Consider the following 11,993-nt stretch of genomic DNA (forward strand, 5'->3'; position numbering starts at 1 on the left):
GTATGCATTTTCCAAGTTCTTAGAGGTCCAAATGAGTTTAATAGTTTAGATGCAACTGAATGGTAAGTCGCACATCACATTCTGAATGGATTTTGTTTTGTTTGTCTTTGTTTTTAATGAGTCATTAAGCGTGTACTGCTAAAAGTCCTGCGGGCAGAGAGATGCGGTCCCACTGTAACAAGAGTCATTAAGTTCATACGGCTCTTAATGAAAATTGCCAGCATGTTTGCTGCTGAGACTCAACACATTAAACTGCTGATGGCCTTCTATGAGGGAGTCCTCAAGTTACGGCGGGGGTTCCGTTCCTACGCTGGCGATGTAACACGAATTTCGACTTAAGTCAGATTTCCCCGTTAAAGACGATAGTTTACATCAAAATACTTTGTGCAGCCATTTAAAAAAAAAAAAATTAGAATAATTGCACAACCCGGAAGCAATATTTTGTGTTTCCACACGGTCATTTATTGCTGACTCACGGCAGAGCGGAGCTAATGGAAACTTGAAATGTGACGCGCCTTTTTTTCCATTTCATTTCATTTTTTATGAAAACCTAGAAAAAAAATTGTATTGTAAATTTATAACAGATAAAATTTGTGATTAATCGTGAGTCAACTATTGAAGTCATGGGATTAATTACGATAAAAATATTCTCCCCTTTTTTTTTTTTTATTAGGGGCGTCATGCGATTAAAATTTTTAATTGTAACTAATCACATGACTTCACTAGTTAACTAACGATTAATCACAAATTTTATATCTGTTCTAAATTTACAATAAAAAAAAAAAGTCTAGGTTTTCACACTCTTGTTAGCAAAAGTGAAGAAAAAAAAGTTAAACTAATAGAAATAGTTCAAATGAATTTTGGACGTCTATAGCCGTCAATGGCATTGAATGAGTTAAAATGGCGTGATTGCTGTGGGAATTTAACGAAAAAGAACGTGCTCTGGACGAGGCACCGGCGCTGTAAAGTACGACGTAACTCAAAGACTCCCCATATATGAAGTATCACCATAATAATTTATGTACAAAGAATCCGAAAACTGACATATAAAACTAAATCTTTCATGGCTTAAGTGAAAGTAAAGACAGAAAATGGAGCACTTGAAATGAACATGAATAGACGGACAGATCAGATCAAATCCATCCTCATTATCAGGGACCCTCTCACCTGCCCTCTATCGCCCTCTTTCGGTGGCCTCCATAACTACAGCACGTGGTGACACTCCCGGTGATAAACAGGCAGGCTTTTTTTAGCAGCCCAATGCCCACAGGTGCAGGGTGACTCGGTTCATCATGGCCAGCTTGTAGTAGGAGGGCTCAGCTGTAGGCAGGGCAGGGCATCATCCCCGCAACTGGGGGATGTGCGGCTGAATGAAATCTGCAATTTTCAACAAGGACCAAATCTGCATGTTAGATGCGGGTTTGACCCAGATTTTTCTTTTAGGTCACGAATCAAGACAAAAGTTACATAATAGCCTTTTTTTTTTGTGATTTAATTGTAGTGTTTTTTGTTGTAATGTTCACTGCTGGTGGGAAGTAATGAAGTCCAAATACTTAGTTACTTTTTTTCTTCTGACCGCTTACTTTTACTCCCTACATGAAGACAGATACAGTCTGTACTTGTGTACTTCTACTAAAGTATAGGAGATTAATTTTGTCCTTTCTGGTTAATATTGCGTTTGTAGAATATGAATAAAGCAGCAAATGACATCAGTTACTCAGGGCCCAAGTAACGACCAATCACGGCTAAGCTTGCGAATGTCACATGACCAAACTCGGGCAACAGGTGAGCTGTGAGCTTCGATCGGTGAGCCCTGAGAAGATAGCAGACAGCAAGTGGCAAAATGGCCGCCCTGCCCTAGCACGTAGAACATATTAATGTTAAGAACAGAACGGTGTGAGCATGTTTGTAGTTCCTCTGTAATATGTCCCACGTTGTTTCAACAGACCGCCACAGAGAGGCGCCCCCTTGTGCCAAAGGCCAGCACTGCCACCTCAAGTCAAGCAAGCTCCTCCGCCGCTACCAAAAACGGAACAAGCGCCGCAACAACCAGTAAAACGACCACATCGACGCGCACAACTTTGTCATCCCGCACTGCGACCACCACGGCCACCAAAAAGCCCTTGGGTAACGCAGACTCGCACGCACGCACATCTTTGATTCGAATGTGACTTGACAGCTTGTTTCTAGAAAGCTGATTTGACATATTTGACCTCGCCTGCTGAGGTATGTTAAAAGTTTACACAAATCTGGTTGCACATCACTGTCAGCTTCAATTAGTGAAGTTATATCTAGGGCCCGACCAATTATTGGCCTTCAAACATCGGCTATTTTTTCCCTTAAAACATTATCGAAGAAAACCGAAGTCTCCCACGCTGTGAAAGTACCCTGAATGCACCATTTTGCTTGCGTAGCATTAGCAACTAGGAAGTGTGTAGCATATGATATTCTGGTTATTCTGTTGTCCCCAAGCGTCCCTTTAAGCTGTTTAATGACACCTCAGGTGAAGTTAACTGTAAAAATAAACAGACTGTATATTTAAATACAAAACATGCTTTGTTTTTGAAGCATCGCTAGCCTAGGGCTATTGCTAAAAGCAAATGGAGGATCCCATTCAAATGCTAACAGGAAGTTAGCATCGACTTCGGGAGTGTCTTTCCTTCAAATAACGAAAATTACATATAACACATGCCGACAGGTGCGATAACACTACACAAAGGCACAAATTCTTTCCAATGTGTAAAAAACGAGTTATTTCAATAGAATTCAATCGCAACGTTCTTCTGTACTTATTTTAAGTGTGTACGCCATGGATGCATAGCACCCCACTGCCCCCAAGAGGCCAAAACGCACAGGAACAGTCAGTCAACTGTTTTTTCAGTTGCTATTATTTTAGTTTATTCTTTTCTTATTTCACTTTCTTATTGTTTTATTTTGTCATTGTCCTTTCAAGTTAAATTTACAGTTGATATTTCAAAGATTCAGATTTTTTTAAAAAAATCTCCAAATTCAAGGATGCAAACATCCAAGGATTTATTTATTTTTGGTCTTAACATACATTTCTACGTTCCCATGGCACGAAATGCAATCCCCGAGGTCCCAGGTCAGCCCAGTAAATCCCTAGACTTGTGAAAATACCACAAGATAAAAATATAGAAAAGAAAAGGTTCATGCTTTACTGCCGTAAACAAGCAAACAAGTAAGAATGGTTTTATTATTGACACACAAATCTATACAATAACCTTCTATATATATATATAGTTCGTGTGATTTATGAATTGAATAAATACAGTGGAATCATATTTTGCTCATCAAGAGCGATGGTTTGGATTTCATTATTGGTGCATCTCTTCTTTTTTTTTTTCCCCATCATTTCCGGTTTCTAGCCTCAAAGACAGACAGCCAACCAAGTGGGGAGAAGAGGCCCAGCGCTCTAAAGACGTCCACAGGTACCGTTACGCTTCATCCTCAAACATTTTCTTCCATCTCACAAAACTTTTGACTCATCCTGCAGACAGATGAGTTTGCATTATGACAGCGAAAGCGACTCGTAACACACGCACGCACCAATGACAAAGCTTAGAAGTCTTCGGAAATGGGGTGAAAGAGTTTATTGCCGTGTTAAAAACCTTCGCCACTGCAGGCGAGGGATTACTGTCCCGCTACCGTTGACAGCAGTTCGCAGCTCCTGCTGATACAGCCCGGGGGCTGCTTAATCTGCCACGGTTCTTACAGTCAGGCAAAAAAAAAAACACTTGAACGGGGAAGCAAAAAGGGGAGGATTGCCTTCATTTAACACATCTTAGGAGGAGCCGGAGACGCGCACGCGGCTCCCAGGGGAGATTGTCAGCGGCACGCTGCTCTTGCATATCTCAGCACTGAAGAAAAAGCTGCTGTGCTACAAAATACATGTGGATGAATAAATTATAGTTGATGCAAATGCTATACAGCCATGGCCAATCATAACAACTGAATTCAATATAAAAAAGAAACTCTTTACAAAGTACTTAAGCACAGTGACAAAATCAAATATTTATACTCCTTAAGATTTTTAATTCTCTTTTTGCAGCCGATTCCACCAAACCCAAAAGCACCACCACCACCGCATTGCGCAGCTCCGCCTCCACTACGACCACTCGAACCCGCACCGCAGCCCCCAAAACGAGCGCAGTCTCCGCCACTGCCGGCGCGGTGCCGGAGAAGAAGCCCATGGTCCCTCGCGCCCCCAGGGCCGCCTTCTCCGCTACAAGCAACACGACAAGCAGCACCTCGAGGACCACGAGCCGGCCCGGCACCGCGCCGACCCCCGATATCCACAACGCCCGCTCGAAGATCGGCTCTACGGACAACATAAGGCACCAGCCAGGGGGTGGGAAGGTAGGTTCGAGTCTCCATATTAAATTCCAAAGGGAACTGTAATTGTACTACGTGTTAATACACTCTAAAAACAGTTGGGTTAAAAATAACCCAACTATGGGTCAAAAATAGGCTGATCTTCTACTTGGGTCTATTTGACCCAACTTTGAGTCAAAAAATGGGTCTTTTAGTGTAAAACAACTCATAGATATTAGTCAGATCCTTTACTTGGATCAAAAAAAATTGTCATTTTGTGTAAAACAACCCAAAAAGTTAGGTCAAAATGACCCATAAAGTGGATCGGTCCATTTTTGATCCATAATTGGGTTACTTTTGACCCAACTGTTTTTGGAGGGTGAAATTACTTATTTTTTGCCAATAAATATTATATTTTGGAATATAAATTATGAACTAAAATCCAGCCGTTTTTATCCATCTCAGGGGGCGGCCATTTTGCCACTTTCAGTCGACTGAAGATGACATCACAGAGGCTCAGACAACGACCAATCACAGCTCTCCTGTTTTCTGAAGCTGAGCTGTGATTGGTTGTTACCTGAGCAACTGTGATGTCATCTTTAATCGACAGTAAGTGGCAAAATGGCCGCCCCCTGAGATGGACAAAAACAGCTGGATTTTGCCGCTTAACTCATATTATTCCACTAACGCAATATTAACCAGAATACCGTATTTACACGAGTGGGGCTGCATAGACCATATTATTGTCAACAAAGTTGACAGTTCGCACAGAATAAAAAATAAATTAAAAAAACATAAATGACCAACAACAGAAAGAAATCCTTCCCCTCCCAAATTGCTTTTTTTTTTTTTGCTTGTTTTGACTCTTCCATCCTGTTAATTTTACATCCCCTGCTCAACCCCCACGTGCTCATTTCCTACCAGTGCACCTGTTTCCCAAGATGAGCACACAGTAGTGTGACCGTTTCGTAACTGCTAAATGGCCCGTCCCGTTTTTGTCTCAGTTTTACATGACTATGACAGCACCATAATTAGAACAAAAACCCCCGTAGGAGCACAGTGAGATTGCGTCCGTGAAGTCCACTAAATCCGATGTGGCTGTCCTTCACCCACCTGGTGTTTCCTGTATGTCGTTGACCCCGGGGTGGGCCTGTCTCCCCAGGTGTCAGCTGCCTCTAAGGGCAGGGTCCCCGCCTCCAAAGAAAAAAGCCAGGTCGAAGTGAGTGCCATCCTCCCCGCCACCCTCTTTTCCTCCCTCCTCTGCTCTGACTGACCTTTATATGTTGCCATTCTGTATCGTTTGCAATCTCTTTCTTTGCGGACCCTGTTATTTTCTTTAGGTTCACTTTTGGCAGGCTTAAGAGTGTATCATCAACTAATACAAAAACTAAATGTAAAAAAAAATTGTGCGTACGGAATCGACTATTTTATTCATGCAAAAAGATTTTCAATAACAATAATAGTTATTTATTTATTTATTATTATTGCTCATGTGCATATGGTAAGGGTTGCTATATGTGGTTTGAACGTGAACGTGTTGGACAGCCACAAAAGCTTAATAGCCATAAATAAGTGTTGTCAGCAGAGGAATGCAAATTTTCATCAGACATATTTAGACTAAAGTCGTCGATATAAATAACAAATCAAAGGGGCTCCCAGAAAGAAGGCTGTGGCGCCCCCTTGTGGACACTAACAAATTCAGAGCACACATTTAACCCTATAAAGCCTGAACCATGAAATATATGAGAGAAAATTCTTATTTTTTTGTAAATAAGAGTATTTCTTGGTCCTTTTGAACAGACAAAATAAATGTTTTTATATTTGATACAGCCGGTCACAATGCTTTAAATTCGTACATTTATAACTGTAAAAAAAATTATAATAAACAGACATATCAAACATGAGTATATCCAAAAATCTGAAATATTTCCCACTATTAATAAGTATAGGTGTCTCTCCTTTTTCCAATTGTGGCGATCTTGCAAGGTCGCTGGAAAAGCCATCAGCGGGTGATACTGCCCTCTAATGGATTATCCGTGCAATGCATGTATCAGATCATATACGTCAGGGTTTTAATGGGAAAACAATATTTTATTCATGAAACAGAGGGCTCAAAATGTATTTATTTTATATGATGTGTTTGGCGTTATAGGGTTAAGGCACTGGTGCCTGAGTGTGTGCTCTGAAAATCCCGTAAAGGTCCCCCCCCCCCCCCCCCCCCCAAGTGAACCTTACCGGCATCTGTCTGCAACCTATGACCTCTTCTTTACTCTTCCCTCTTTATTCTCCTCCTCTTTCCTCTCTTCTGTTTTCCTCTCTAAATCACCACCCCTGCCCGCCGCCGCCGCCGCCGTCCTCCTCTACACCTCTGGCTGCTGTGCCGGCTCCGTTTAGGTTCAGATAGTCTCCCAAAAACTGGACTTCAGTCACGTCGGCGCACGATTGGGCTCCAAGGACAATATGAAGCATGTTCCTGGTGGAGGGAATGTAAGTACAGCCTGGCCCGCTGCCAGAGTTTCAAGGTGCGGGGCAATTGATCAAATACTTGAGACACTCTTATGGAGTGTGTTAACACTTGAGTGTCAACGTACAAAAATTGGACGACACTGATAGTGTGATAGTGTCACCCATTAGCACCTTTTTTTGAAGCCTTTCCACAAAGTACGGCTCTTGATAAGTCAAGTAGTCTAAAAATAAAGATGAGTAAACGTCCCAATCCTTTCCACTTGCTTTCCTAAACTATTCCTGCATTTCCCCACCCTGCCTGCCGTTTATTCAGTCGTCCATCGCAGACAGAATCACAAAATGTGAGTTTCTGCTTTCCTGGTGCTGTGTTTGCCTCACTGCTTTGTCTAGAATTTGTCTTGTCCAACTTTTATTTCTCAAAATGTTTATTTGACATGGTGACAAGTGAAACGGTTTGTCATATTTAACAGGTGCAGATTCTCCGCAAGAAGGTCGATTTAAGTAAGGTGACGTCTAAGTGCGGCTCAAAGGACAACATCAAGCATAAGCCTGGTGAGCTGGGTGACCTGGGGGGGAAAAAACTTTATTGGGTGCTCACAAGACTATGAACAAAATATGCGATCCGCCATCGGTCTGGAATAATCCTCAGAGATTACGCATTTGTGCTACAGGTGGTGGTGACGTGAAGATTGAGTCGCACAAAGTCAACTTTAGGGAAAAAGCGCAGTCCAAAGTGGGTTCGATTGACAATGTGAGCCATTTGCCGGGTGGAGGAAGCGTCAAAGTGAGTACGCAAATGCAACATTACCTTCACACTTGAACTTCATTTGACCTTTTGGAAGTTCAACCGTTCAGTGTTTCAGTACTTTTGCTGTTCGACAAACACAACAGTTGACGGGAACAAAATTGTCTTTAGTCAAGCAACCGAGTTTTTCAAAAGATGTCAATGTCTGCTTGGTTTATTTTTGGCCTCCTGGGGGCGGTGTGGTGCCGTGCATCCATGGCGTACACACTTAAAGTGCGTAAAGAAGAAAGTTGCTATTGAATTCTATTAAAATAACTCGTTTTGCACACATTGGGAAGAATTTGTACCTCTGCGTAGTGTTATCTTACGCGTGGGTATGTGTTCCCACAGCATTTGTGTGTAGATATTCGTTATTTGAAGGAAAAACACACCCAAAGTCTATGCTAACTTCTGGTTAGCATTTGAATGGTATCAGTCGGGCCCTAATTATTATTATTCTTATATCCCCTTTATTTACTTGATTTGAAGCCAGGTTGTCCGTCCCATCCCCGTTCCAATGACGCACCCTGCTATGTATTTCTAGGCTGAGGGGCCCCAGGAGACAGATGAGGGTGTTGGGACACCATCCCTAGCCCTCGGCCCACCAGACTGTGGGCAGGTGGGGAGCCCCGCTGCCCATGAGAACGGGCTGAAGGAGGCGGCCCCCTGTGATGTCGAGGCCCCCCTGGTTGCGCACATCCCAGAAACAAGTAAGTCGGACACGTATTCCACTTTGTAAGGTAAGTGTAGGGGTTTGAACGTAAACGGTTGGTGAACATCTCCTCTCAGTTTGTTCTGTGCTTCTGGTGGCAGTCTCACATAGCTGATCACACCCATATCTTTTGACTTCTTATCTTGCAGGCATCTAATTCTGCTGTCCCTCTGTCCTCATCTCACCGCCCCTTCCCTTCTTTTTTTTTCTTTTTTTTTTTTTTTTTATCCACCCCGCGCTCCTCCTTTCTCTTTCCAACATTTCTGCCGCAGATTGAGTGTTTCGAGCTCAACTTCCGCGAGAAGGCTCGCTCTCGCACGGACCACGGCGCTGACATCGTCACCTGCTCCTCCTGATGACAACAACCCCCCCGCCCCCTCCTCATCACCTCCACCACCACGTGGTTCCTCCGTAGCCTGTACCGTGTCGATTGGACCCCCCTCAACTGGATAGCCAGCCCCGTCATATACAAAACCTCCTTGTTCCCTCAATAACCAACTCTCATAACTCTGCTTAAGTGTAACAAAAGTTCATTCATTTCCTCGCGGTTTTGCTCTAGCTTAGAAACATAAACAAGCTGACATACACAAACACACACACACACAAAACAAAAAACATTTTAGACTGTTGAACTCTCTTTGTGGTAGTGTTTTTGAGTGGCAACCCTAAAAAGTAGCTTTAATGGGGTCCGTTCTATTTGCATTGATTACCTCTTACCTTTTTAATTCTAACATGGTTTATTTATTTGTTATTTCAAGTTTCGTTAGCTATCAAGAGAGTCCTGGGTCAACTTTTGTTAAACTAAAAGTGCACTCACATTTGGCATTGTTTACCATGCTCAAGCTATTTTTATTATTTTTGTCCTTGTGAATTGTGAATATCCTTAATTGTTAACAAAAAAATATATTTTTAATGTCTGTAAATGCCACAAATATGACGAACTAATTTTGTCCCATTTCAAATAGCTTCCTTCAAGATGCCAGCAGATGGCGCTTAAAAAAATGACGGCAGTTGCTTTGTCATGCGCAAATAAAAAAATCAAAACATGGGGAGTTTATCTACAAATAAATTAAGAGTATGAATAAAGAAAATGTGCGAATTTGATAACTAACGTTTGAGCACGGTGTGGGACAACTGACCCGGTGTGAGTGCGCACTGAGGCACAAAATGGAGGCGTAGGTAAAATGTCGAAAGTGTGGAGAGGAAAGTGAGCAAAGAAATGTGGTCAAATATATAGACGACAAAAAGACATGTGTGTGGTTGGATGTATTTTAAGGTGACGGTAGTTCGAGGGTTTTATTAAGGCAGTTCAAAGGGAAAGGAAGAAGGTAATTGTGAGAAGTATGTGCCTCTTTCATGATTAGTATTTCTTGTAAAGTGCAGTAATCCAGGAATAAAACTAAATGTGTTGTCAAAACCGGCGGAAATAGTGGCGTGTAGTTTCATTTAATTCCAGGACTAAAAGTGTTACGACTCAAAAGCTTTTAATTTTTTTTCTTCTTATTGAGTGACAGGAAAAGGAAGTCGTTTTGGCTCATTTTGGTTTTACGTTCTTAGCTACAGGATTAAATTGAACTACTGCAGACAAATGGGAGATTTAAAACAAGAATACGTATTAGCTCTTAATTCTAATTTTTCTCCCCGTGTTTATGGTTTTACTAGCTACTTTTGCTCTCGTCGAGACGAACAAGCCCTCACTCACTGTATTTAGCATTCGAACAAGATTTTGTCATCTGTTTTGTGTCCACTTGGGGGCAGAAAAGCTCTAAAATGTACCCATCCAACATGGGTGGTCAGCAGCTTTTCAAGCTGGTTTGATTTTGGTTTGATTTGTTCCATGGAAAGTGTTGGGAGTTAATAAGTGAACGTTTTAACCTGTTGTTCTTGCTTAAGCACATTTTAATCATCTTAATTGTTAACACAAGTGAAGTTAATTAACCACTGTTAATAATGTAAGTACCTAAACGTATCTGCTACAAATGGGAACGTGTGTAAGTTCAGTTTCTGGTGGTTATATTTTTCCTCTGCCGTCACAAAAATAAAAGGCAAACATTTTATTCTTTAGATTGGCGGTTCGAAGTCCATGGTTTTTGTGCAACTTTAGTGGCATTATTGCACCCAACAAAATGTTTTTTTGCAATGAGCTTTTCATTGGAATTTAAAAGGGAATTGAAAAAAGAAATGTATTGAACAGATGTTTTCTGTGCCAAAGACGGATCTAAACACTCATATTTCAAAGTGGCGCTTTAATGCATGGCACAAATATTGCACCTTAACTCTTTGATTTATTGTATCAAAATGGACGCTCTGCTTCAAAAACATAATCCAACAATTTATCAAGGTGTTATTTTCTTGATTATAAAGACAAATAGTAATAGTAAACACATTTACACACGTCAGGACATTTCCCCCATTTTAAAAACAGTTCCATTCAATTTGGACAAGTACATGCTTTTGTTTATTTTTTGAAGTTTTGCCTGTACCCCAGCTTTTTGTTGTTTATTTGGATGTTTTTGTTTTCGCTTCATGCTACTATGAGACTGCACACAGATGTATATAGGTATTTTATTGCTGATGCTCTCTCAGAAAAAAAGAAACGAACAACACCAACAGCAGGGTTTCACGATCGACTCGTACCTTGGTTTCCAAACGGGAAGGATGCTTTATCATAACATTTACCGATTTTGTCTGGCGAAAATTACTGTTATCAAATGTGAGCCTTTTTCATTTGAAAGGGGCCCTTGAAGTGAAAGAATGTCTTAGACATATTGAACGATTTTTGTATTTATCTTTGTGTTCCTGTAGCCTCGCAGCTGGTGTGCTCTCAAGGTTGAAAATATTCTCCCAAAAAATACTCCAGGGCAGTTATAACAAAACAAAACATTTTAAATATGAATTTCAACCAAATAATTTGATGGTTTTAAGGGAAGTTTAACAGAATGCCCATTCTGTTTGCACAATGTGACCTCTACAGGTTGAAAGGATAGACATATCGGATCACTTTGCAGGGTTCTAATTTGAAATCAGTTGATGGTTCAAACAGACTTAACTCCAGCTGTGTAGGTTTGGCTTGTGTAACAAATGCTGTGTCATCTTACCCGAGTGAGTGCTTGTGGGGGCTTCAACACTCATAGCAGACAAGTGTAAACTTAATAGCTGTCGTAAACCTGCAGAGCATGCTGACAAAACGATAGGATGCGTTCAATAGACGTATTTCATGTTATTGACAACCTCCTTGTTTTTGTGTCGCTTTTTTTTTCTTTAATTTTTTTTCTGGTTTGAAAAAACGTGTTTATTGTGACTACCTGTTAATTAGTGATGTGACAATTAAACAATAAATGAAAATTGACTAAAACTCCTTTTTGTGTCCAGAGGGGGCAGACTTTAGTTTTGCTGTCATACCACAAGATGGTGATATTGTACAATCGCTAATCAGTGTGTGCAAAGTATAAATAATGTTACGTTATTCAGTACATTTATATTTCTTTATCTTTTTATGAGCATATAAGAAATTGTTGGCAGAACAAAAGAGTTGCGAACTGTACCAAAAATAAATTTAAAAAAAAATCCATGACAACAGGATAGAAAACCCGGAACCGCCGACAAAGTGGAGTTTACTGGATAGCCGCACAGGATAGAAAACCCGGAACCGCCGACGAAGTGGAGTTTACTGGATAGCCGCGAGGCCAAGACTTTTGA

At 41.1% G+C, this 11,993-nt stretch overlaps 1 protein-coding gene across 12 annotated transcripts in view; it reads left to right on the plus strand.

The window, feature by feature from the left end:
• The window catches only part of LOC147155766 (uncharacterized), a 56,401-nt gene extending 44,749 nt beyond the window's left edge, over positions 1-11,652 (plus strand). For 8 of the 12 annotated variants that reach the window (XM_086065531.1, XM_086065540.1, XM_086065535.1 and 5 more), the window contains 9 exons: positions 1,947-2,127; positions 3,387-3,449; positions 4,070-4,377; positions 5,495-5,551; positions 6,727-6,819; positions 7,269-7,350; positions 7,470-7,582; positions 8,127-8,292; positions 8,444-11,652. In XM_086065531.1, the coding sequence (XP_085921657.1) occupies positions 1,947-2,127; positions 3,387-3,449; positions 4,070-4,377; positions 5,495-5,551; positions 6,727-6,819; positions 7,269-7,350; positions 7,470-7,582; positions 8,127-8,292; positions 8,444-8,451 (1,071 nt within the window). In that variant the 3' untranslated portion in view covers positions 8,452-11,652. The remainder of the gene's footprint in view (positions 1-1,946; positions 2,128-3,386; positions 3,450-4,069; positions 4,378-5,494; positions 5,552-6,726; positions 6,820-7,268; positions 7,351-7,469; positions 7,583-8,126; positions 8,293-8,443) is intronic. The other 4 variants (XM_086065532.1, XM_086065536.1, XM_086065534.1 and 1 more) reach the window with 4 other exon arrangements.
• Positions 11,653-11,993: the final 341 nt, after the last annotated feature.

This window comes from Leptonotus elevatus, chromosome 21 (assembly GCF_054856555.1).
Source record: "Leptonotus elevatus isolate MCC_2025b chromosome 21, RoL_Lele_1.0, whole genome shotgun sequence".
Classification (NCBI taxonomy): Eukaryota; Metazoa; Chordata; class Actinopteri; order Syngnathiformes; family Syngnathidae; genus Leptonotus; species Leptonotus elevatus.